This window comes from Camelina sativa, chromosome 10, assembly GCF_000633955.1.
Source record: "Camelina sativa cultivar DH55 chromosome 10, Cs, whole genome shotgun sequence".
Classification (NCBI taxonomy): domain Eukaryota; kingdom Viridiplantae; phylum Streptophyta; class Magnoliopsida; order Brassicales; family Brassicaceae; genus Camelina; species Camelina sativa.
The window spans coordinates 19,772,727-19,799,279 of record NC_025694.1 but is presented as its reverse complement, the minus strand read 5'-3'; the positions used below and the strand labels follow the sequence as shown (position 1 = coordinate 19,799,279).

The 26,553-nt window shown below is 32.6% G+C and overlaps 5 protein-coding genes across 9 annotated transcripts; 2 read left to right on the top strand and 3 right to left on the bottom strand.

The window, feature by feature from the left end:
• Positions 1,018 to 7,903, top strand: LOC104719383 (seco-amyrin synthase-like). 5 transcript variants are annotated; one of them, XM_010437304.2, is made up of 14 exons: positions 1,018 to 1,376; positions 1,477 to 1,662; positions 3,145 to 3,234; positions 3,317 to 3,508; positions 3,607 to 3,691; positions 3,808 to 3,974; positions 4,326 to 4,517; positions 4,629 to 4,742; positions 6,202 to 6,444; positions 6,533 to 6,640; positions 6,728 to 6,784; positions 6,867 to 6,913; positions 7,016 to 7,505; positions 7,585 to 7,903. In XM_010437304.2, exons 1-14 carry the CDS (start codon positions 1,170 to 1,172, stop codon positions 7,729 to 7,731), a joined length of 2,325 nt encoding a protein of 774 aa, XP_010435606.1. In that variant the 5' UTR covers positions 1,018 to 1,169; the 3' UTR covers positions 7,732 to 7,903. The 5 variants fall into 5 exon arrangements, with proteins under 5 accessions (XP_010435606.1, XP_019086946.1, XP_019086944.1 ...); XM_019231399.1 differs by having other exon boundaries at positions 1,019 to 1,376; positions 6,533 to 6,631; XM_010437305.2 differs by having other exon boundaries at positions 1,021 to 1,376; positions 7,615 to 7,903.
• On the top strand, positions 8,837 to 10,496 carry LOC104719385 (ADP-ribosylation factor-like protein 8B). Its single transcript, XM_010437306.2, has 5 exons — positions 8,837 to 9,088; positions 9,520 to 9,601; positions 9,701 to 9,855; positions 9,947 to 10,108; positions 10,185 to 10,496. The coding sequence occupies exons 1-5, from the start codon at positions 9,051 to 9,053 to the stop codon at positions 10,300 to 10,302; spliced, it is 555 nt and encodes a 184-aa protein (XP_010435608.1). The 5' UTR covers positions 8,837 to 9,050; the 3' UTR covers positions 10,303 to 10,496.
• Positions 11,693 to 12,478, bottom strand: LOC104719382 (15.7 kDa heat shock protein, peroxisomal). The gene has a single exon (XM_010437299.2). It carries the CDS (start codon positions 12,222 to 12,224, stop codon positions 11,802 to 11,804), a length of 423 nt encoding a protein of 140 aa, XP_010435601.1. The 5' UTR covers positions 12,225 to 12,478; the 3' UTR covers positions 11,693 to 11,801.
• On the bottom strand, positions 13,044 to 13,856 carry LOC104719381. The gene has a single exon (XM_010437298.2). It carries the CDS (start codon positions 13,849 to 13,851, stop codon positions 13,138 to 13,140), a length of 714 nt encoding a protein of 237 aa, XP_010435600.2. The 5' UTR covers positions 13,852 to 13,856; the 3' UTR covers positions 13,044 to 13,137.
• Positions 17,510 to 21,702, bottom strand: LOC104720528 (21.9 kDa heat shock protein-like). Its single transcript, XM_010438420.2, has 3 exons — positions 21,470 to 21,702; positions 19,314 to 19,484; positions 17,510 to 17,939 (listed from the first exon to the last, which is right to left on the bottom strand). The coding sequence occupies exons 1-3, from the start codon at positions 21,700 to 21,702 to the stop codon at positions 17,510 to 17,512; spliced, it is 834 nt and encodes a 277-aa protein (XP_010436722.2).

Below are 26,553 nucleotides of genomic sequence, written 5' to 3'. Positions count from 1 at the left end.
ACAGAAGTTACTTTGCTGTTAACCATTTTCCGTTGGTGACAAAACACCGTTGTTTTGATAAAAAATTTAACTTGAGAAAAATGTCAGAAGTGGATGTACCAAAGTAACATTTGTTAGTTGCTTGGTTAACATCTGGTAGTTGCTTGGTTATCAAATTTAACGTTATGTTTTTTTTGGCTTGGTCAACGTAATTTCATGTTTAAAAAAGTTAGCTAGTCAACGAAAGTTAATGTTTTAAATGGCCTATATTATAGTTCATGGTTTAAGTGGCCCAAATTTGAAAGTTTATTGTTTAAATAACATTTTTCCCAATAATTTTTTTCACAATTTAAAAAAATAATTTTACTATTTTTTTACTAATATTCAAAGTTTTAACATTTATTCATAGTGATATTGGCTCACACTATAAGAAAAATTCCAACCATTTTTTGACTAATTTCCGACAAATTTCCAACAAACACATATTAGTTTAAAAGTAGTCAATTTTTTTTGAAAATTTCTCGCTAAATAGAAGAAGTAAGAAATTAGTCACAAAATTTGGTCTAAAACCTTGTGCTTGTTGATAATTCATGGAAAAACAATTCTCTAATTTTTGGATTTAAAATTAAAAAAATAAAACAAATACAAAAAAAATTGGCCTGATCAGGCCCCGCTCAATAAATTTGAGGTCCCTGACCATCTTTAGTGGTGGTTGCTTCCCCAAATTTTTTTATTAAAAGTAATAAAAAATAACAAAAAGAGAGAAAAAAAAGGAAGGAACGTTACTGAAATTATCCAGGGTAGCAACGTTTCTCGTACATTTTAAACACTTGTCAGTGTTTAATTAGTTAGATATTAAAATATTACTTTTTTTTTGTTGAGCAATGGTGAATCTGTTCTCTGCTAATGATACTCTGAAATTTTAAACAAAATAAAAATAAAAATTAGATGGCCTCATCATCGAAAATGGTTCTTTTTTTACTTTGATAACCTTTTTATTTTCAACAGTTTTACATTTCAATCCTCAAGTTTTTTTTCTTTTTATAATTTTTAATTATCTAGCTGTATTTTATCATAGGAAGTGTCGCCATCAAAATACATCTAGACACATCTAAAATTTGTTAATTATATATATGTAAAGAGAGAGTATAATTAAGAACTACTTGTTTTTGTTTTATATTGGTAAACTAATGTGGAGGCTGAAGATCGGAGCTGCTACGGCTAGAGATGATACTCACTTGTTTACCACCAACAACTACGTAGGGAGACAAATTTGGGAGTTTGACACAGAAGCATGCTCTCCTGAAGAACTCGCGGAGGTCGATCACGCTCACCGGAATTTTTCTCTTAACCGGTCACGTTTCAAAACTAGTTCCGATCTTCTTTGGCGCATGCAGGTGAAACTCTTTTGTACACACATGACACATGCATACTATTACTAGTAACGTCAACTTGATAATATAACAAAAAAAAAATGTTTCATTTGGTTTCAAACAGTTTATGAGGGAGAAGAAATTTGAGCAGAAAATCCCACGAGTTAGAGTGGAAGATGCAGATAAAATTACATATGAAGATGCAAAGGCAGCAATGAGAAGAGGAATACTCTATCTTGCGGCGTTGCAGGCTGGTGATGGACACTGGCCTGCTGATAACTCTGGTGTCATGTTCTTCAACGGCCCCTTCGTAAGTTCATGTCCTTTTAATATATCTACGCTCCCGATCGGATTGCTAAAATCACTTAGACAGTTGGATTTACTGTTTGGAGAACATCGTGACTTCTGGAATAATGGTTGAACATAATTAGCCTTCAGTGTACGAAGATCTGAGATAGATTCTTTAAAGACGTCTAGTAGAAAATGATGGATGTAGAATGTAGTTTTGGATTTTAGTTTTAAAGGTCAAAGACGTCTAGTAGAAAAATGATGGATGTAGTTTTGGATTTTAGTTTTAGTTTTGGATCTACTATCTCGTGGTTTTAAAAGCTCCATCCATAGATTTTAATCAAAAACTTGAAAAAAAAAGAAAAAAAAGGTGAAGATTGAAGAGAGAGACTAGAGATTTTTTAGACCACTTGGTCCACCTCCAATAGTTACCGAGTGTGTTTAAAATAAAAAATTATGATAAATTAAGTTTTTAGATACCCATCATTTTGATAGTAATATGAATATCCCTCTTTTAGACATTCATAACAAATTAATTATAAAAAATGTTTAAAACACCCATTTTGAGTAATGAGTATCATTAATAAAAGATGCTTTTAGAGCACTGTCTAGACTCTTCTCTCAAAATAAAAAAGAGTGAATTTCAAAAATATCCCTTTTGCAATACTATTTTTAAAAAATATCAATTCTTTCAAACTTTACCAAAAAAACCACTAAAAATTTGAAAATTTTCTAAATTTGTATGTAAGCTTATTAATATATACACAAATTACATTTATATGTGTGTAAAATTTTTTATATATTTTATAAATACAATATAAATACATTTTAAAACTTGCTTAAAAATCTTTTAAAAACTTTGTAAACTTTTGACAAACCTTGTAAAAACCTTTTAAAATGTTTTAAAACATAAAAAATATTTGGATTGAATCTCGAAGTAGTAGTTATTATCTAGAAATACCTTGTGAACCATATAAAATTTTATAATTTTTCATATTTAAAAAAGATTATTTTTGAAAATAGATAGATGAAAGTTGTATTTTGAAAAAGAGTACACCAAAAAGGGTATTTCTCAAATATTCTCAATAAAATAAAAATAATTAATATTTCACTGTAGTTATTATATTTTAGTTGGTTTTAATAATGAAGCCAATAATTGCTGGGTATCAAAAAAATCAGAAACATCTCTCATTTTAGAGACATTTCTCGTTCTTTTCCTAAATTTTTGTTCAGTTTACTAATTTTTTAATAAAGAGAGAGACTCCAATAGAACTACTCCATCAGCTGTCTCATTTTCCTATAGCTTTGATTTTAAAAAATAATTAATTATATAATAAAATTTTAATATGAATTTTTTAAGAAACTCTTTTGGGTTACCAATGGAGTTGCTTTTAGAGTTCTCTTTTAATATATAACTTCTCATGTTCGACTTGTTATGGACTTGTCTTAATTTGTAATAACTGATGCAAAAAAACTTAATTTACGTAAAATATTTAAACCACAGTTACTATGCTTATACATAACTGGACATTTGGAAGAAATCTTCACCGTGGAACATCGCAAAGAGTTCCTGCGTTACTTGTACAACCATCAGGTAACACATTTAATCGAACTGACATATATGTATAATTACATATATATATATATATATATGACAACACAGTAAGATCTTGTAGAGTGAAGATGGTGGTTGGGGATTACACATAGAAAGCCACAGTTGTATGCTTAGCACGGTCCTCAACTACACCTGCCTACGAATTCTAGGAGAAGAACCAGATCAAGGAAGTGCTTGTGCAAGGGCACTTAAATGGATACTCGACCATGGTGGAGCTACCTATACTCCATTGTTCGGAAAAGCCTGGCTTTCGGTACACCCCCGGGCCCGGGTTATGAATATAAAATAAAATCTATAAACTATAAAATATCTAAAATATCTAAAATTTCCTTAATATTGCCAATTTAATAGGTTCTTGGAGTGTATGATTGGTCTGGTTGCAAAGCTATACCACCTGAGTTCTGGATGCTCCCTTCGTTTTCTCCTATTAATGGAGGTTGAATTGAACTTGTGATTCCTTCTTTTTAATTTTTTTTTTTTTTTTGTATTTGTGATGAGATTGGGTGCAACTTTGGTTGATCATATATATATATGTTTTTATAACCAGTGTAGGTACCGTATGGATTAATTTCCGGGAGAGTTTCATGGCATTGTCATACTTATACGGTAAGAAATTTGTAGCTACACCAACATCTCTCATTCTACAGCTCCGTAAAGAGCTTTATCCTCAACCTTACGCACAGATCGTTTGGAGCCAAGCCAGAAGCCTATGCGCTAAGGTAATTAATATATATATATATATATATTGTCAAGAACTAGCTAGTAGCTAGCTAGATACCATTAACTTACATGTTGATGATGTGAAATTGTTCCACTATTAATATATACACATAAACTGTTTGCAAACTAAAGTAAGAATACTATACGTTTAAGTTAACATTGTTTGCTGCAAAATAATGCTATATGCTGCTACAAGTACGTACGCTTAAGTAACATTTTTTTGAGTAGAAATCTCATAAAACTTAGTATTCTCTCCTATTTGATATCATGATGCAAAATAATACATCTCGTGTTCCTAATCATCTACCTCCAATACTATGCCATGTAAATTTAATATAAGATTAATGCAGGAAGATGCTTTCAACCAACAATCAAATCTACAAGATTTGTTTTGGAAAAGTGTTCATATACTCTCCGAGAACATCCTAAACTGTTGGCCTTTCAACAAGCTCATAAGGCAAAGAGCTATTCAAACCACAATAAAACTCATTCACTACCATAATGAAGCCACTCGATACCTTACCGGTGGATGTGTGTCAAAGGTTTTACTCTAAAATGTTTTTCTCTTCCGATATATCTTTCATTTATTCAAACGAAACAAAATTAAAATATATAATTTAACTATTAACAAATTTTATGTCCGTATTTGGTAGGTATTTTGTATGCTTGCATGTTGGGTAGAAGAGCCAGAGGGTGATTATTTTAAGAAACATCTTGCTCGAGTCCTTGATTTTGTATGGATTGGTGATGATGGTTTGAAGTTCCAGGTTAGTCTCTCTCTTTTTTTTTCTTTTTTTTGTTCGGAACCTATGGAAAAGAACGAGTAATTGCACTCTGTAACATACTTTGAAACAGAAATTAAGAAGTTATATGCTGATAGAAGAGTTAGTTTTTTTACTGTCAGAGAAACAATTACCACCAGTATACGAAATATTTAATCAATTTCATATGTTTTATTTTAGATTGCCTTTAAATATGTAGAGAAAAAACCTAAAATACCATTAAATTATGTTTTTGGTCCAAAAATATCATCACCTATATTTTTCTTCCCAGAATACTACAAACATTTAAGTCCAAAATTATCACAAACCTTACATTGATTTTTAAGAGTTTATAATTTATAAATGATTTTAAGAGTTTATAATTTAAAAATGATTTTAAGAGTTTATAACTTAAAGTTTTTGCGTTTATTAAGTACTATGTGCGGGATAAATAGATTTAAATAAAATATTATAAGTAAAATTATTATTTGAGATTTAATATTTGTTTGTATAAAACAAAATATGTAAGTAAAGTTTTTTCGTTTATTCAAATTTGCGTTTATTTTCTGTAAAATATGTTTCACCCATGAAATATTTAAATTTGGAAAAGAATTTTTAGGTGGTGTAGAAAGTTTTGATGTCTTTTTGTGTTTCGAAAAATCAAATTCAAATATTTTATAGTTCACATTATTATCAATATCACTATACCATTAAATAGATAAAGCAATATTTTTAAACTAATAGATTTAATTTAAACTAATCCTAAGTTTAAAAATGCAATGAGAAAATGATAAAAGTGATAAATAAATGAATATTTTTTCTTGTTTGTGAAACGTAATTTACTTTTAATAAGTAAATAGGTTATAAAAATGATTATTAAATATATTTTTGGATTTAATAGTTGATTAAATCTTTCATTTTTATAAATTAATAAAAAAAATATTGGCTCATAATATTGCAGTGGCATATTTATGTAAATAACAATAAAAAGTAAGAGCATTTATTAGAAAGGTAAATGAGCTCTAGGAGCCGACAACTCAGTTTTTTTTTAGAGTGTTTCTCTATTAATATATAGGAGATTTTAGGTTTAACTTTTGTGTTATTTTCAAAAAATATATTTTAGTGATATTTTTGGCATAAAAAGAAAAACTAGTGATGGTTTTTTGTGATATTTTTGGGAAAAAAAAACTAGTGATGGTTTTTTTGGAACAAAAGCTCATTTTAGTGGTACTTTTGATAATTACCGTCAAATATACAACAACTAGTCTAATTACCAATAATACTCCCAAACTAAAAACACATAAGTCAGCCATATAACTTCTATAACAAGATAATCTGATTATCTTAAACGTACATAAAATAGAAAACTTAAGATTTTGTGGGTTAGTCTAGTACTATTCTAGTATTTCTCGCTGTGCATATATGATGCTGATTCATCAAAAACATATATATTTACTTGGTGCAGATTTCTGGTAGTCAATTGTGGGATACAGCCTTTTCACTAAAAGTCATCTTAGCTGGTAATGTTGATGACGAGATTACGTCAACCCTGAAAAAAGGATATGACTTTCTGAAGAAATCTCAACTTACACAAAACCCACCTGGTGACCATCATAAAATGTTTAGAAACATTACAAAAGGTGCATGGAGTTTTCCTGACAAAGATCAAGGATTGCCAGTATCAGACTGTACTGCTGAGAGTTTAGAGGTGAGTACATGCATGCATTCGCCTTCTCTCAATGTATTAATAACTCGCCATTACTTCATTATATGCATGTTGTGTGTGTCACGGCTAGTGTTGCCTAATGTTTGAAACCATGCCATTGGAGTTCACTGGTGAGAAAATGGATGTAAAGAGACTATATGATGCAGTCAACTTGATTCTTCATTATCAGGTTATTATAGTACGTACGTAAGAAATTGGTTAATAATGTTCACTAATTTGTTATAATAATTCTCTCAAAGTTCTTTTTCGATATTAATATTAACAGAGCAAGAATGGTGGCTTAGCAGCATGGGAACCAGCGCATGGGAAAACTTGGCTAGAGGTATTGACCATTTTAAATATATTTTGTTTCAAGATTGGCTTATATATGACTGTAACAAATGGCTAAAATCAATCTCATGTAGTGGTTTAGTCCCGTGGAGTTTATGGAAGACGCAATAGTGGAGCATCCGTAATTTTTATATATTTTACCTTTTTCTATTTTATAATCATTATTTTTCTTCTTCTTTTTTTTTTCTTTTTGGGTAAATGTATTGGTTATAAATTTTTTTAGGTATGTAGAATGCACAGGGTCATCGATAGTAGCAATGGCTCGTTTCATGAAACAATTTCCAAAACATAGAAGACAAGAGGTGGAAAAGTTTATCAAAAATGGAACAAAATTTATTGAGGATGTTCAAATGGCAGATGGTTCGTGGTATGGAAACTGGGGAGTGTGCTTCCTCTATGGAACCTTGTTTGCATTAAGAGGATTAGTGGCTGCAGGCAATACCTACAACAATTGTGAGGCTATTCGTAAAGCAGTTCGATTCCTTCTGGACACGCAAAACACCGAAGGCGGATGGGGAGAGAGTTATATCTCATGTCTCAAAAAGAAATACATTCCTCAAGTTGGAAACAACAAAACGAATGTTGTGAATACAGGGCAAGCACTTATGAGTCTAATTTTGGGTGGTCAAATGGAAAGAGATCCTCGACCGGTTCACCGAGCTGCCAAAGTCTTGATCAATTCACAATTGGATAACGGAGATTTCCCACAAGAGGTATTAATATGTTAACTTAGTTAAATTTATGAGACATATTTCAACAAATCTTGTTATAATCATTACATAAACTATACAGAAAATGTTGTTTCTTTGTTTCTTTCTTCAGGAAATGAGTGGGGTGTTCAATGTCAATTTGAAGTTCCATTCTCCTAATTATAGGAACATCTTCACTCTTTGGTCACTCGCAAATTACACGCAGGCCCTTCGAGATCTGCTCCGGTGAGAACTCCACTCTTTAGTTTATCAACACAGTCACTTTTCAATCTTAATACATTTTCCTTATTATGTGAACAACTTCTGTCTAGTTTTTATATATTGGGTTTGTTGTTGTATCTATTGTGTGTGTTGGTTTATTAATTTTTTTACACTATATACCAAATCGTATTTGAACTCAAGTGAACATAAGAGGTAAAACAACAACAACAACAACACTAACAACCCCAATACATTGATACACGATTTGGTATAATGTAAAAGTCCCACACTCATGAGAAGTGGGTTTCTAATTTGGTATTTGATCTTTTTTCGTTGAAGTATTTGGTCTTGAGTTTTTATTTTTATTTTGTTACAGTAGGTTTTGATATTTCTTTTTACAACATGATTGTGGATTATATAATATTTTTAAAAAATGTAACGTAAAATTTACCTAGCCAAATAGAGTTTTTTTTTAGTGTAGAAAATAAAATTTTAAAGAAAAAGAACTGATTAGGTATTTTGTTCAGACAAGGCAAAGCAAAATAGAACATTTTAGTGACTTTGTTAGTGACTTCGTCAATAGTCATTCTCAGCTTAAGTTGCCATTGTTTCTTGTGACGGCAAACTCATTTTACATAAACTAAAAACATAATTATGTACTTAAGAGTATAAAAAGGTATGATTGAATTTTTTTTAAAAACAATTTAAATCATTATCTGCTTAATGGCAAATGGACATGTAAATTAATGTAGTAACTATAAAATCATAATGTTAAATGTAATTTGTTAGAAAAGAGTCTTCGAACTTGGTTAAGCTCGACGGCAAAACACCAAATTAAAAAAAAAAAGTATTTTCTGAAAAAATTATTTCTAACAATTTCTCTATTTTCTAAGACATGGCCGTTAACTTTTTTTCCTTTTAATATTTCTCTAAAAATAATCAGTTTTGAAAGTTTTTATGTTGCATGTAAAAACATTTTAATTTGGTAAATAAATTTTTAAATTCATACAAAAAAATATAGGAACAAAACTATGTCGTTTAAGTGAAAATAACTATTTCAGTGACAGGACAAGTGTTTTTTTCTCCATCAATGTTTTGATATTCAACATTTTAATTTTGCCTTGTGAAGGCAACAATCGCGTGACAGAAGAGTGAAGAGACACCGTTCACAAACTGACAAATTCTATTACCTTAAGTAAGTATAAGGTCCAGATTATTCTTCCCTTTTCCTCTTCTCTCATTAACCCCATTAAGCTAATCGAACTAGGGCTACAAATAATTTCGATTCTGATTCAACCAAATCCAGAATTTGAGTGTTAAATCGTCGAAAAAATCGTATCTTTGGAGATGGGTCTTTGGGATTCACTTCTTAACTGGCTCAGGAGGTACTGTTTCTTCTTTTTGTTTGCTCTCTGTTTTGATTTGGTCGCTTTGTTCTTCCATTGAAGTATCTTGTAAATATCGTTCTGGGTTTAGTAAAAGCCTCGAACTTGTGTCACTTGTGTTCCATAATATGTTACTTCTCTTGAGACTCTTTTGATTTGTTAGGCTATGTTACATTTATATGAAATTGGTTTATTAGAAATCTACCTTTATTTGCAGGTTTCTTGTGTGGTATTTATCTCTAGTCGATTGAGAATTTTATAATTCGTTTGTAGTACTGATGCTTTATTTGGTGTTACTATGCATCACAAGGGCTCATTTATTTGAAGTAGGGGAATAAATCGAATGATTTAAATGCTAAGAAAAGTGTTGGTTTACATCTTCTTCAGACATTAGATTTTGATTCAGTGTTTGTTTACTATTGCTTTGTCAGCTTATTCTTCAAACAAGAGATGGAGCTCTCACTCGTTGGGCTTCAGAATGCTGGGAAGACTTCACTTGTCAATGCCATTGCTGTGAGTTAAATCTTCAAAGGGTTTGTAGTCGATAAATAGTATTTTCCAACAACTCTAATCTTACGCGTTTCACTTCTTGTTTTCTTTGGATTTTTCAAGACTGGAGGTTACAGTGAAGATATGATACCAACTGTAGGATTTAACATGAGGAAAGTTACAAAAGGAAATGTTACAATAAAGATTTGGGATCTTGGAGGGCAAAGAAGGTTTCGTACCATGTGGGAGCGTTATTGCCGTGGAGTTTCCGCTATTGTGTATATCCTCTTTTCGATATCTTTTTTAAAGATTCCCATGTTGCTGTTTGGTAAAAAAAAATCTTGATGATTGTTATGGTAATATTTGCAGGTATGTGATTGATGCTGCAGATAGAGATAGTGTACCGATATCAAGAAGCGAACTGAGTGATCTGTTAACGAAACCGTCTTTAAATGGCATTCCTCTTCTGATTCTTGGCAACAAAATCGACAAGTCTGAAGCTCTTTCTAAGCAAGCTTTGGTTGATCAACTGTAAGTTTCTTTCCCTTCAAGTCCATTGAACAAGATCTGAATTCCAAGTATATGACTTGGATTTGTTTTGATGTAGAGGGCTTGAATCTGTAGCAGACAGAGAGGTTTGCTGTTACATGATCTCGTGTAAGGACTCGATAAACATAGATGCGGTCATCGATTGGCTCATTAAGCACTCGAGAACCGCTAAATAAAACAGCTCATCATCGGTCCAGAGGAAAACAAAGCTTGTTTTGGTTTCTTGATGTTGTTTTATTTGTTGAGAATTTCAATCAGATGTAAATCATCAGCTTTTGGTTTCTTCTTTTGTGTTAAAATCTTGTTTACAAATTCTTCAATGTTCAAATACTTTTGGTTTATCAAGTATATACAGTCCAATTTTATTTAACTTATGGTTTATGAAGTAAGCTTTATGTAAATCAGAACCCGGTTTAGTCCGGTTAAAAATTCATAGCTTCTTGGTGATGTAAATCCATCAGCATATTGTTTCATTTTGGTATAAGCCGGTTTAAGCAATATAAACAAGGGTTTGTTTGCATATTAGTATATTTTAGAAACTTAATTGGCAAACTAATACATTTACTATTTAAAATTGGAAAAATAGGTGTTGTGTAATAAAGAATGTGTGAGATAGGGGAAATTGTGGAACATATGCTTAGATAAGAAAATTACCAAAAGGGGTATGTGAGTGGGTGAGAAATAAAGTTTTTTTTTTCTTTCAATCATAATTATTCAAACAATTGTTAATGTTATTTTTATTAAAAAAAATTTTAGATACACAAAAAAATCTATATTCTTTTCTTTACAATTTGATAAGAATTTTATTTAATAATTTTAATATATATTATATACATCTTTTGTATTTGTACACTTTATTTTGTGTACAAATGTCTATACACTTTATTAAGTTTACAGACACACAATATTAAGTGTACAGATGTAATTTGAACAAAACCAATTGCGATATAAATATCTGAAACCCTAAGAATTAAACAAATTACACAAATAACATATGCACACTTAATAATGTGTACGGACATCTGTACATTTAATAATATGTACGGATATTTGTATACTTAATAATGTGTACAGACATTTGTATACTTAATAATGTGTATGGATACAAAATTTGTAAAATTTTTTTTAACATTATCAAATAAAATTATCAAACAAAAAACATATCAAATTATAAAGAAAAAAAACAAAGATTTTTATACATTGTTAAAATTTTCAAAAGCCAATTTTAATTACCTAGCATTTTGTTTTTAAGATCGTAAGGAGCATATATTCAATAAAATAAAAAAATTAGAAACTAAATGACATTGTTGTAAATATGAAATGATTACGAAGGTGAAAAGTCACGTGAATAGTAGAAAACAGTAAAAAGTGTAGAATTTGCTAATTGTAAATAGTGATCGTTCTACTTTTATAATTATGTTTTGAAAAGTGTCAATTTTTCCAAATAAGTCTATAAACAGACACTGAATCAATATCAGAAACGAGTTAAAGCCGGTTAGAATAAGAGCTTTATGGATTCTTTACTCATCATATTATATAATCTTTTTGTCTAACCAATTCTTAAAATATTTCTAAAATATTACATGCTTTATTGAATTTATGAAGTAACAACAAAGTCCAGTTTTATTCCTATCTTATGAAAACCAAAAAACCCGGTTAAAACCAGTATAAGACATCAAAGCTTACTAGTAACATTAACATTCCTAATCTTAGACGATTTGGGTGACGTGTCCTTGGGAACAACAACAGTAAGAACACCGTTCTCCACGTAAGCTTTAACTTGGTCGACTTTCACATTCTCCGGCAACTCAACCCGCCGCAAAAACTCACCTTTACCGGCAAAAGCTTCTCTCTCCGCCACGTGCCACACCAAATCCTCTTCTTTCTTCTTGTCTTCCTTCTTTAACCCTTCTCCTCTTATACTCAAAACGTTCCCTTCTTCGATCTGCACTTTTATGTCATCTTTGTTGTAACCAGGAACGTTGATCTTGAAGATATGAGAGTTTGAAGATTCCATCCAATCAATCAGAGCCGTTGATCCTCCTGACCATTCTTGGAATCTTCGAAATGGATACAAGAATATTCCTCCGTCAGCCATATCCTTCAACCTCTTAGCTAAGCTTGTTGCTAGTCATGTCACATGTGTTGTGTGTATGTATACATATATATTTGAGTGTTAAGTATTTATCAACAAGTCTAGACTGTTCTTCGTTATCTTGTTCCGTCATGACTCCAGAACATTGGAGAAGATAAAGAGGTAGTTGTAAGCTACGGTGCGGTGTATATTGCTATCGTGGTTCGTGGATATCGGTTGATTACAACCGTTGGATGAGATTCCAGGATTTTACAAGTGTTTGTGCCTTTTGTTTTACACTACTGTATTTATTTGTCAAATTTGCTGTATTTCAGCTTTGTTTCCAATATAGTACTCTTTTAATTTATAAATCTTGGATTTAGATGTTCTTAAGTGTATAAACCAGTGTGGTTCAATTTAGGAACTTTATGCTTCTTTCACGATTGTTACATTAGATCCAATCGCTCTGTTGAAGTATCCAAAATCTTTGGACCTTCTTATTCACACTAGTATAATAGATGAGTTCTATATGGCTTAGATTTGTTTCTAGTTTATACAATATGATTGTTCAATCAAATCATCTTTTGTTACGGTTTTTTTTTTACATATAACTGAGTTTTTGACAAAGCTAGGAGTTATATATTTCACACAGAAGACTAGATAGAGATGCAGAGATGCACAAAACCTTAATTAGCTCTTTGGAAAGAGTTTAATTTGTAATTAATTGATGATTACAACTTTTTCAAGTTGCGATAATTGTAAGTATACACAACAGAAGAAGGCTTTTTGACCTTTACACAACAAATTTTACGATGCAACAAGTACCAAAAACAATTTCTGATATTTTACAAGAAAACCATATATGATATATCAGAACGTCGATACAGAAAAAATTCGAGACAGAACGGAATATGTAAGAAGGATTACCCTTAAGAAATCAAACAGAACTCCAAAATCTTCTTAACCGTAACCCTAAATCTTGAGTCTCCTCCTCGTACGGAACACCGCGACACAAGGGACACGAGTTTTGACGAACAAGCCACTTGAAAAGACAATCTTTATGAAACATATGCAGACATCGAGGCATCCGGATGATGATTCCCGAAAAATTCTCAAAGCAAATCGAACACGTAGAATCCGGTGTACAAATCGAACACGGAGAATCCACACTCTGTTCTTCCGACAACCTCTGTAATACTTCAGCGGAAGCACCTCTCGGAACAGAACCAACAGGCGAGAAAATCACACGTATCTCCCAGATGAATTTCACACCGACGGTAACGAAAACAGGTTCTCTCAGAGAAACATCATTAGCAAACGAGTGATTGATTTGACGAGCTATTTGTTTACCTATATACCCACAACAAGGAACATCTTCCTCCTCAGTCATCGGAGGAACAGAAACTTGTTCATCACATAAGAGGTCAGAGAGATGGCTAGACGTGAAGCTACGTGGGAACAAGTGGATATAAGAATTTGGTACAAGTGGTTTTTCAGAAGAATTTAAAAGTGTTACAATTCCACTTTCGTCTTCCATTGACTCATCGATCACTATTTCTTGATAGATTTTGACTATGTTCTTAGACTCTTCATTCATTGCTAGATTCGAAACCGACGCAGTGACTTTGATTGACAGAATATATTTTTCCATTGCGCAGAAAGAAGAATTCAAACCCTATTTTTTTTTTGGATTGGATTGAAGAGAAAATAATAATCGATTCCTTCAGAATGAGCGCCCTTATATATTAGAGAGATAGAGTAATGATATTTCCTTTTCTTTTTTCCAATCATATATATATATATATATATATATATTTTTTTTTGCTGTGATATTTTCCTTTTTTGGTCAAACTCAAACTTCCAAAGATTTGTTTGGTACTTGCTCGCGGTTTATTCTGGTTTAAGTAGACCAGGCAGATTTTAATGGACAAGAAAATAACAACCGTTGGATGAAAAATTAGTATTTAGGAGAGTTATTTGGACCTCTCTTTGTTTGTTGTCCTTCACTCCTTTTACGTTTTGCAGCCCTTAGTAAAATTTTATCCCTTAAATGCTAATAAACATGGTACTAGCTTAGTATTAAAAGACTAAAGAATGTACAAAGATGAAATTGACACCAAATCATATATATGAAAGTAAAGTTTTAGTCTCTCTTTATTAGTTGATTTTCATTTAACGCTTTCTAATTTTTTTTTTTTGCTTTCTAATTGTTTAATTTAATTGCTTTAAACAATATTTAATACCCAATTAAAACAATATATTTATAAAATAAAATAAATTATGCATTAATCATATTCCACCACTTAATTTTATTCAAACACAATCATATACATAAAAGTAAGGTGTCACTCAATCCTTATTGGTCCATTTAGCATTTAATTTCTAAAAATAATAATATTTATTTTTAATTAAATTAAAAATATAACAATGTACATTAATTTATACTTTAAATCTACACTTTACTATTAAATTGTAACATAAATCACATAAATTATGAATTGACTATTTTTCCATTTCTTTTCATTCAAACACACTATAAATTATAATTGTAACTCCTCTAATTAAAAATTATTTTATTAATATAACTTTCATCCCTTGAAATCCTATAAATAACCATTCTCACATCATCATCCACCATATCTCAAATTCTAAATATTTTATTTGTTTTGTTTATATTCTTGCATGGATTCAAAACTCATGGTAAGAGTGTGATTATATGTTTTGTTAGATTTATCTTATATTTTGTTCAATTTTATTTCTTTGTTTTTATGTATTTTTTCCTTCTTTCTTTGTCTTCTTATTATTTTTAGTTTTTAATTACATATGTATAATAAAATATTTAGAAATATAACTTTCATCCCTTGAAATACTATAAAAAAACCATTCTCACATCATCATCCACCATATTTCAAATTCTAAATATTTTCTTTCTTTGTTTATGTTCGTGCATGGGTTCAAAACTCATGGTAAGAGTGTGATTATATATTTTGTTAGATTTATCTTATATTTTTTTCAATTTTATTTCTTTGTTTTTATGTATTCTTCCTTCCTTCTTTGTCTTCTTATTATTTTTAATTTACAATTACATATGTATAATAAAATATTTTAGAAATGTAACTTTCATCCCCTGAAATCCTATAAATAACCATTCTCACATCATTATCCCCCATATCTCAAATTCTAAATATTTTCTTTGTTTTGTTTATGTTCTTGCATGGGTTCAAAATTCATGGTAAGAGTGTGATTATATATTTGTTAGAATTATCTTATATTTTGTTCAATTTCATTTCTTTGTCTTTATGTATTTCTTATTATTTTTAATTTTCAATTACATATGTATAATAAAATATTTTAGAAATGTAACTTTCATCCCTTGAAATCCTATAAATAATCATTTTCACATCATCATCCACCATATCTCAAATTCTAAATATACTATTTGTTTTGTTTATATTCTTGCATGGGTTCAAAATTTATGGTAAGAGTGTGATTATATATTTCGTTAGATTTATCTTTTATTTTGTTCAATTTTATTTCTTTGTTTTTATGTATTTCTTCCTTCCTTGTCTTCCTTTTATTTTTAATTTTTAATTACATATGTATAATAAAATTTTGGTGGCTGTAAAAATAATTATCGATGCAGATTCAACGATACTAATTTCTGATCAAAGCCCAATCAGAGAATCAAGCTAAAGAAATCATCTTCATTCATATATATTTATTTTAGTTTTAAAAGTATGCAATTTTTTAACAGAATAAACTGTTATAATAGAATTATTAAATCAAATTTTTTTATATACTTATCATTATATTTAGTTCTTGTGATCCAAAATATAATTATATAAATATCATTATAATTTTTATTTAATTCATAATTTTGTAATTTAGTGATTTTCTATATAAAAAACAATTTGATATTTCATTTCCAAAATTTTACTACAAAGAAAAAATCATTAGAATTTAACCTAGAATTTATCTTATATTAATCTTTGGGATTTTTAATTTCATTTCATATGATTTTATAGAAAATATATTTAATTGATACTTATAAATAAATTTGGAATTTAATTATTAAGTGTTTTAGGTAAATTTTGAATATCATATAGTAAATTTTTATTTTTATCATTAACAACAGTTTTTAAATAAGTGGTATATTTTGATATTGTATGATTTGAATATATAAAGTGTATTATTGACATTTAGGAAATTTGTTTGTTATATATTGTATTTATGGGAGAATTTTAAAAATACATCTTTTTCAATACCACATTTCATAAATACTATTTTAAAAAACTTTATTAAAAAAATATTCTCAGACAATATTTATAATTTTATGATTATTACATAAACCAAAATGAATTATAACATAATTAATACAACAACTCCCAAGATATTACCTAGTTAGTAGTGGATGCGAAAGATGAAATTGAGCTTTAATCTATGCCACATAACACTAAGAAGAAGAGATTTTCTTAGAAGAATGACATGACATGTTGAGAGAGAGAGTTCAACAATGCTTATGTGGCTAGTCTTAAAAGCCTCGAATAACTTTTTTTTATTAGTAGTAGATTTTCTAATTTAGCTTTGTCTTAGACTACTATGAGAAAAAACTACACTGATCCAAATTAAAGGTTTAATTACTAAACCAAATCATAAAATATAAGGGTTAGTGGAGTCAATTTCATATTTAAAATACATTTTTTGGTTTATTAGAAAAAAAGTAGAAAAATTCTAAAAATATAATTTTTTTTGAAGTATTTTTAAAAACTTCATTTTTCAATGTCATTTTTCAAAAATATTATTTCATGATGTCAATTTTCAAAAATATTCCTTTTTAATATACTTTGGTTTCTTCTTTTGTGTTAAATCTTGTTTTACAATTCTGTTCAAATACTTTCGGTTTATGAAGTATGTATATATTATATACAGTCCAATTTTATTTAGCTCATGTAAATCAGAACCCGATTTAGTCCGGTCAAAAATTCTTAGCTTCCTGGTGATGTAAATAGTAAATCCATCAGCGTCTTGTTTCATTTTGGTATAAGCCGCTTTAAGCAATATATAAACAAACACTGAATCAAAATCAGAAACCGGTTAAATTCGGTTAGAATCAGAGCTTTCGGGTTATGTAAAATCTTCAGTATTGTGGGTTCTTTGCTCATCATCTATTATATAATCTTCTTCGTTTAACCAATTCTTAAAATATTTCTAAAACATTACATGCTTTATTGAATTTATGAAGTAACAACAAAGTCCAATTTTATTCCATCTTATAAAAACCAAAAACCTGGTGAAAACCGGTTATGACATCAAAGCTTTCTAGTAATAGTAACATTCCTAATCTTGGACGACTTGGGTGACGTGTCCTTGGGAACAACAACAGTACGAACACCGTTCTCCACGTAAGCTTTAACTTGGTCCACTTTCACATTCTCCGGCAACTCAACCCGCCGCAAAAACTCACCTTTACCGGAAAAGGCTTCTCTCTCCGCCACGTGCCACACCAAATCCTCTTCTTTCTTCTTATCTTCCTTCTTTAACCCTTCTCCTCTTATACTCAAAACGTTCCCTTCTTCGATCTGCACTTTTATGTCATCTTTGTTGTAACCAGGAACGTTGATCTTGAAGATATGAGAGTTTGAAGATTCCATCCAATCAATTAGAGCCGTTAATCCTCCTGACCATTCTTGGTATCTTCGAAATGGATACAAGAATATTCCCCCGTCACTCAGCCATGTTCTTCAACCTCTTAGCTAAGCTTGTTGCTAGTCATGTCACATGTGTATATATAAATATATATACATATATATTTGAGTGTCAAGTAATTTATCCACAAGTCTAGACTGTTCTTCGTTATCTTGTTTGGTCAATTTTTTTTCTGACTCCAGAACATTGGAGAAGATGAAAAGGTAGATGTAAGCAGTAAGCAACGGTGCGGTGTATGAGATTCCAGGATTTTTCAAGTGTTTGTGTTTTTGATTTGTTTAACACTAGTTATTTGTGTCTTTCATCTGTTTTGTCAATTTTGCAGTATTTCAGAATATTGGATTAAGATGTTCTTTAAGTGTATAAAGCTTTGTGAATCATTTTAGGAATTTTATGCTTCTTTCATGATTGTTATAGTAGATCCAATCGCTCTCTGTTGAAGTATATCCAAAATCTTTGGACTTCCTATTCTATACAGATTTATTCAGACTAGAAGAATAATAATAATAATAATAGATGAGTTATATATAGACTTGTTTATAAGTTTTTTTTTGTCAACCATTGGACACAACAGGCCGGTCCATTAGCCTAATCCCTACATTCGTAGGGAGCGGGACTCGATCTCTGGTGCCTTATGCATTAAGGACTTACCTTCGGCCACTGCACTAAGATCACTTCACACTTGTTTACAAGTTATACAATATGATTTGTTAAAGTAACCAGTTTTTGTTACAGTGTTTTTAACGACCCGGGACTCAAATTATAGGTTACTTAACACACAAGTATGCGGAGAGCAACATCAGCTTCTTGTAAAAATAGTGGCAGCAACCATTATTGGTAGCCGTATTTTCTGGTGACACCAACGACGCCGGCAATGTCTATAAAAAGAGCTGCAGCGATAAGAAAAAAGAACAGGATCATAACTGAGTTTTTGACAAGACTATGAGTTATTTCACACAGAAGACTAGGAGACGCTGAGATGAAACAAAACCTAATTAGTTCTTTAGAAAGAGTTTTGTAATTGGTGATTACAACTTCTCTCAAGTTGCGATAATTGTAAGTACACACAACAACTTTTATGGTGAACAAGTACCGAAATAATTTCGATATTTCACCAGAAAATCATATGATATATCAAAACGTCGATACAAGAAAATTGAGACAAAACGGATTTCAAAATCTTCTTAACCCTAACCCTAACCCTAACTTTAGTCCTAAGCCGAAGTTTGAGTCTCCTCCTTGTACGGAACTCCGCGACACAAGGGACACGAGTTTTGATGACCAAGCCACTTGAAAAGACAATCTTGATGAAACATATGCAGACATCGAGGCATCCGGATGATGTTTCCCGATAAATTCTCAATACAAATCGAACACGTTGATTCCACTATCTGTTCTTCAACCAACCTCTGTAATACTTCAGCTGGAGCACCTCTCGGAACAGAAACAGCTGGCGGCAAAATCATACGCCTCTCGTAGATGTATTTCACATTGACGGTAACGAAAACAGGTTCTCGAAGAGAAAAGTCATTAGCAAACGAATGTTTGACTTGAAGAGCGACTTTTTTACCTATATCTCTGCAAAAAGTAACTTGTTCATCACGTAAGAATTGAGATAGATCATGTAGTTGATCTAAATATCCACAGCAAGGAACTTGTTCATCACGTAAGAGTTCAAAGAGATGACTTGATGACGTGCAGCTACGCGGAAACAAGTGGATATGAGAATTTGGTTCATGTAGACTTTTAGAAGAATCTATTAGTGTTACAATTCCACTCTCGTCTTCAATTGACTCTTCGGTCTTTACGCCTTGATAGATTTTGACTATGTTCTTAGACTCTTTATTTATTGCTAGATTCGAAACCCACGTAGTGACATCGATTTTCACAATATGGTTAACTACTACCATTTGCGCAGAAGAAGAATTCAAACAAAAACTAAACCTTAGGTTTTGGATGGGATTGAACGGATCGGTGACTAATTAAGACTTGTCTTTAAGAGAAGAGAGGTGAACAAAACCGGTATACATAATTGTTCTAACCCTAAAATCTAAGCCCAAATCCTTATTTATAAATCTAAACCCATATATAAACTAATTTAATTGTAAAATCTAAAACAAACTAATATTTAACTTTCTTTAATTAAAAGTACACATATTTTGTTTTTTTTTTGTTTTTTTTTTAAATTGATTTATTTTTTAAATGTAAAATTACATATAAGATTATGATTGGTTTAAAAATGAATAGGTGAATAAAAAAGGTTAACCCAAGTATTTTTAAAAAATTTATGTCTTCAGGATTGAATTAGGTAATGTTTAAAGTTTGGAAAATATTTTGTTACCAATTATATATATATATATATATATCATATATTCCTTAATTGGAGATTTTTCTTTTTCTATCAAACTTCCAAAAATACGTGTAGTACTTGCTCTATTTGTTCTGGTCTAAGTAGACCAGGCAGATTTTAGTGGACAGAAGATAACAACCAATGTTGGATAAATATTAATATTTACGGGAGTTATTTGGACCTCTCTTTGTTTGTCGTTTACTCCTTTTGCCAATATGTACCTAAAATATTTGTATTTTTCTCAGATGGGTTTTAATCATTTTTATCGGTTTTATACCCATATTTGATAGATAACGAATTTAATAAAAATTTAACCGACCATTAATCCAGTTCAGTTTGACCATGGTCTAATCGTTAGGTCATTATGAAATTTAAAATACTTGTGCAATCAAATATAACATCCGTGTTCTGAAAAGCGAATATGAAGTAAACTGAGGGTTTAAATGGAACAACAGATAGTGGAGCATAAGCATTAAAGTGCATAAGCTCTCTGATTAATATAAGTATATAACACATTTAAATTATTAAAAGTATTTAATTAGAAAAATTAATAATCACTCCTTGCTATATATATTTTTAATATTTTCCACATTTAATCAATATTATAAATTTTTACATATATATATATATTTGTAATTTAATATATTTTTTAAAATATATATATATATATATATATATATAATATAACACAATAATTAAAACAGTAATTAATATATATTATAACTTTTTATAAAACATTATATCTATATTTACATTTTTAAATTCAATATTTTAATTGGCTCTTTTGAGCTAATCTATTTAAGCTCTTGACAAATAAATTCAATATTTTAAAAATTTAGTATAATATAACACATTAAACTAAAATAAAATAATAATATAACAAAATGGCTAGAATGACATATAGTCAGAACATATTAGTTTTATGTTATGACATATTTGTTTTTGGTTGTGGAAAATTTAGTTTAGGTTAACAAAATATAGTGTTTGATAGCAGATGTTAATGAAAAAAAATTGACCAGTGAGCAATATAGTGACAACAAGTTTATGTTATGACCAATTTTTATTTTGAATCCTATAATGAAATATATATATATTTTTTTGTTTTTTTTAAACACTTCAATCAATTTAATAAAAGAACCCAAAAGTGCATACGCAAACTGTAACAATCCCCAAAAACAAAACCATATGATTTAAACCAAGGAAATAATCATGCCCTCTACAACGTTCCTCCTCAATCCGTGCATGCAACCACGCTGGTCCGCCTTTAGCCAGATAACATGTGAACCGTCCGTCCTTTGTAACGCTTTGAGCAATATCCCTAGCCAAAGAATTGGCTTTCGGTGAAGAGAGTTTAAAAGAAACCTCCCCTGTCACCTGTACTACTCCAGCAATCTTGTATAATTGAGAATGATACTTAGACCAAGCTGACAGCGCCGCCAAAGTCATTAATGTAGCTTGACAATCTTACCAAACTTCAACTGTTGAAAAAGGGAAGATCCTTAAGACTTATGAGACACCACAAAATAAAATTAAGTTCAGCTTATATTCTATTCAACCGTGGTAAGAAAGCATCTCTAGCAAGTAGAATTATATGCCCTTCATGATTCCTTAGCAACCAAGCTCTACCACAAAAGGGGGTTGCATTCACAATGAACAGTGGATATTGCATTTCAGACTCCCTCGGGAAGGAATTAAATCCAAAACTGTGGAGCAGTACCATGTCTCATACCATCCTTGGATGTTTCCTGTAACAATATATGTTGTTGATATAACCACACTTCAGAGTCCTCCAATGCGGTAGAAAGCACCACATGATGATCATGTCTTCTCTCTGAGAAAACAGAACCATTCCGCGCTTTCCAAATTCCCAAAGGATCCAAGGAATAGCAGACCAAATTTTACTCGGCAGCTCCATCCTCCTCATTAACTCTAGCACATAATCAATATTTTTTACTACACTTGCGGAAAAGCCCTGACTCAGTACAGGCAGAGAGATTTCAGTCCACACTCTACTTGCCAGAGTGCACCCAAAAAGAACATGAGCAACTATCTTTTCTGCAGCTTTGCATTCAGGACATAGAGGATTAACCTGTAAACCATGTCTTCACATGCACTCAGCAACTTCAATGATGCCACATAAAGCTCTACAAAGGAACATTCTGATTTTGGATTAAGTTAAAATGTCCTAAATCCCCTTCTTGACTTTGTTAACAATTAGAAATTCTCTTGGAAATGCTCCAAACCGTCTATCTCCTTTGTGTGAAGCCAATTACCACTCTTCACCAAATACTTCCCATTGACTGTATAAGCCAAAACATGACTATCCTAAAGAGTCTGACCTGGAGGGAAGTATCTGATTCGTGTGACCTCACAGAGTGGAAAGAGCTCCTCCAAGAGTTGCACATCCTAGTCACCAGTTTCAGTTAACAGTGAAGAGGCATGCACCTTCAAGTCTATCATTTGCTATCTGTCGAAAGGACGTCCTGGCTGATAGTCAAAGACCCATTTGCCTACCCATACACTTGTGTTTCGTCCATCTCTTATAGATTTCAACATTCCTCTCTCCAGCAACTTCCGCCCAAACAAGATACTACGCCACACATAAGAAGGTCTATATCCAATCCTCGCTTCCATGAAGTGTTTTTTCTTCAAAATATTTCTTGTTATACACTCTGCTAGCAAAGATTTTGGAGAATCTAATAAACAACATGCTTGTTTCACCAACAAAGCTTGATTAAATCGACATTTTCTTTAAAACCAAGACCTCCACGTTCTTTCGACTGAGAAATCTTTTCCCAAGAAATGTAATGCATTCCACTACAACAGAGCCATAGCTCTATTGATCTTCTTAATTACACTGATGTTTTGTCAGCCTAAAACATGATATAACATGCACCGGTAATGCCATCGCAACCATTACAGAAGGATGTTCGACATCAACTCCTTTGGTCCAGCCTTCTTTAACTATGTTAACAAAATCAGGCTTTAATTTCATCTCTTATGGAATAGAAACTATCCTTGCTACGAAATATTCTCACTCACAAACCGTGTGAGAAGAGGTCGATGATCTGAACCAATACACACCAAATACTAAGCTTGTACCCATGGGAAAAGCGGAAACCATGCTGCATTTTCCAACGCTATGTCGAACTTGCACTCAACATCTTGTTGTGTTCTCCAGCCCAGGAGAACTTACTACCAATATTGGGGATCTCCCGTAGAAGACAATCAGTGATCATGTTCTTAAGAAAGTTGATTCCGCCTGTGCTGGTCCACCAAGCTTTTCTGATTTATCCAGGATCTCATTAAGATCCCCCAACACTAACCATGAAGCATCTCTGGATACACTCACACTTACCAACTTTTCCCAAACAACTTGACGATGTTGAGATTTTGGATCCCCATATACGCATGAAATGAAGAAGGACATGGACCTGAGTTTCACTCTAACATCAATAATGCGATGATATGAACTGACTACTTCAATCTCGTATGATGCCTTCTAAAACAAAGCTAAGCCTCCACTAAAACCAACTGGATCAACAACATGTGAGTGATCATACGCCAAAGACCTGTGCAACTTAACCACATGATTACTATAGTTTTTCGTCTCTAGGAGGAACATAAAATCTGGAAAATGTTATGAATTGTCAAGGTGTCCCCCCCCCCACACACCTAAACCTTAAAAATTCCAAGTCATAAAGATCATTGATGAGTCAGCGGTTCCTCGTGTGGAAACACCTTTTCCTCAATGCGCTTGGTAAGTTTTTGTGAGACTCCAACTTCATCACTAGCTTTCCGATCCTTTTAAACAACAGACTCTCTTCTCCCTCCTGACCTTGTAAAGGTTGACTTGTATCACTGCCCTCCTGAAGAACTTGAGATTTCCTCCTCTATTGGTTTGGTCTTCTCAGTTTCCTAGCTTGTTTTAGTTTTTTTTTTCTGGTAGAGCCAGTCGAGAAAATACCTTTCAGATGAAAAAAGGGTTTTGCTATAAAATTTTAAAAGCTGACGTGGCAAGCGAAAAATAGGCGATTAGGGTTTTTGGCTTTCGTAACACGTATGTCGCTGCCGGCGATCTCTCCTGGTTGTCAGGCGGTCTTGCCAGAGGTTTCTGCTAGTCCAGTGGAGGTGGTTCCGCAGGGAAGTGGTGGTGATGGTTTAATCCAGGGGTTGTAACTTGGAAACGCTCAGGTTTTGGAGGATTCGTCGCAGATCCAGCGGGCGGGTTCGCAGAAAGGTAACCGTACTTGGCTTAATGTCGCTAAAAAGCATGTGTTCTCTCAGCAAAAGTTTGTTGTCTCGGAGGTTGATGGATTGGCAAAGGTGGTGGTGCCAAAGGAGGTGTATGCAGGGGCTAAACCGCTTTGGGATGATTTTTTGATCGGTAAGTTTCTGAATGAGAAAGCCCCACATGTGGGGAAGATTCATATGATAGTGAACAAGATCTGGCGCTTGGGAGATTAATCTTCCTTGATAGATGTTTTTGAGGTTAACGACTCGACAGTCAAATTCCGTGTTTGTTCTGCGGGGATTCGGCAGCGTGTTCTCAACAGAGGGATGTGGAACATAATGGATATTCCGATGATTGTCTCGAAGTGGTCACCGTTTACGGAGGATACTCAACCGGCAATGCGATAGATACCTCTTTGGGTTACGTTAACAAATGTTCCGCCATCGTTGTTTTCTGAGAAGGGTATTGAGTTTTTGGCCAGTGCCGTGGGTAAGCCAGTGCGACTTCATTCCAACACAGAGGCTTGTGTTAGTTTTGATGTAGCACAAATTCTTGTAGAAGCAGATTTGACAAAGGAATTACCGACAAAGTATATGGTTACAGGTGAGGAAGAGGGGGAGGTGGCCTCTACCGTCAAGTACACGTACCCTCGGTTGCCTCCAAGGTGTGGTTACTATCAAAAGTGGGGTCACTCAAGCGATACATGTCTCTCGCTTGCTAAGCAACCAGGTTCTCCCGCGCCTGTCTCTGTTCCGCAGGTTACTGCTGTAGATGATGCTGTTTTGAATAAGGGGGTGAATACGGTAGATGATGTTGGTAAATAGGGGGATTCAGGCAGTTCTCCTAAGTTGAAGGAGGCAACAGGCTCCTTAGACTTGGGGGAAGTGAGTAAAGAGCAAGCATGGGTCACTCCAACGAAAGCAGGACGCGGTTCTATTTTCTGGACAGCGGGACCCACGGAGGGAGTCTTTATTAGTTCAAACCATTATGCTGTTCTAGATGTCGATGATGGTGCAGATGATGTATCACCTGACGAGCAACCTTTGGCGACTGTAGGCGATGACAAGCAGTTGCCTCCTCCTCCAGTCTTGACTGATCACAAACCTTCACCTCCCGGGTTGGTTGCGCAGGGGACGAGTCGAGGGACTAAACCCAAGATTCCCCTCCGTCCTTCACTGCCTTGTGACTCTAAGACAGCGCACAAGGTCATCTCGAACTCTTCTACTCAATCCTCCAGGGTTAATCCTATGGCTCGAAGCCGGTCCCTCGCCCCAAAACAAGTTTAGATGTCGGGTTTCTTCTGGAATGTTCGGGGATTAAACAATATGTCTAAGCATTCCATTATAAGAAGATGGGTGGATGATCAGAGGTTTCAGTTTGGATGTCTTCTAGAGACGCGAGTTCGAGAACAGAGTTTTCAGAATATAAGTAATGCTGTTTTTCAGGGTTGGTCGGTGATGTCTAACTATGAGTATAATCCACGAGGTCGATTGTGGATTGTTTGGCGTGATACTGTGAGGCTTACTCCATTCTATAAGGGGGAGCAGGTCATTACATGTTCGGTGAAGTTAAATGATCAGGAGGAGGAATTTTTCTGCTCCTTTGTTTATGCACTGAATTTAGGGGAGGAACGCAGGGTCTTATGGCAGGAGCTTAAAGATCATTATGACTCTCCTATTCTGTGTAGTAAACCGTGGATGATTATGGGTGATTTCAACGAGACTTTAGATATGGCTGAACATTCGAGGGTGGATGATGTTCCAAGTGTCTCGCTCGGCATGCGTGCATTTCAGGAGGTGGTAAACTATTGTTCGGTTGCTGATATGACTTATCATGGTCCGTTGTTCACATGGTGGAATAAGAGGGATCATGATCCCATAATGAAGAAGTTATACCGTGTTTTGGTCAATGATGTGTGGTTGCAGGTGTTTCCGTCATCTTACTGTGTGTTTGAGTCTGGTGGTTGTTCGGATCATCTGCGGTGTCGTATCCATCTATCTGATGGGGAGACGGTTCCAATCCGAAAATGTAGGCCTTTTAAGTTTGTCAACCTGCTTGCTGAT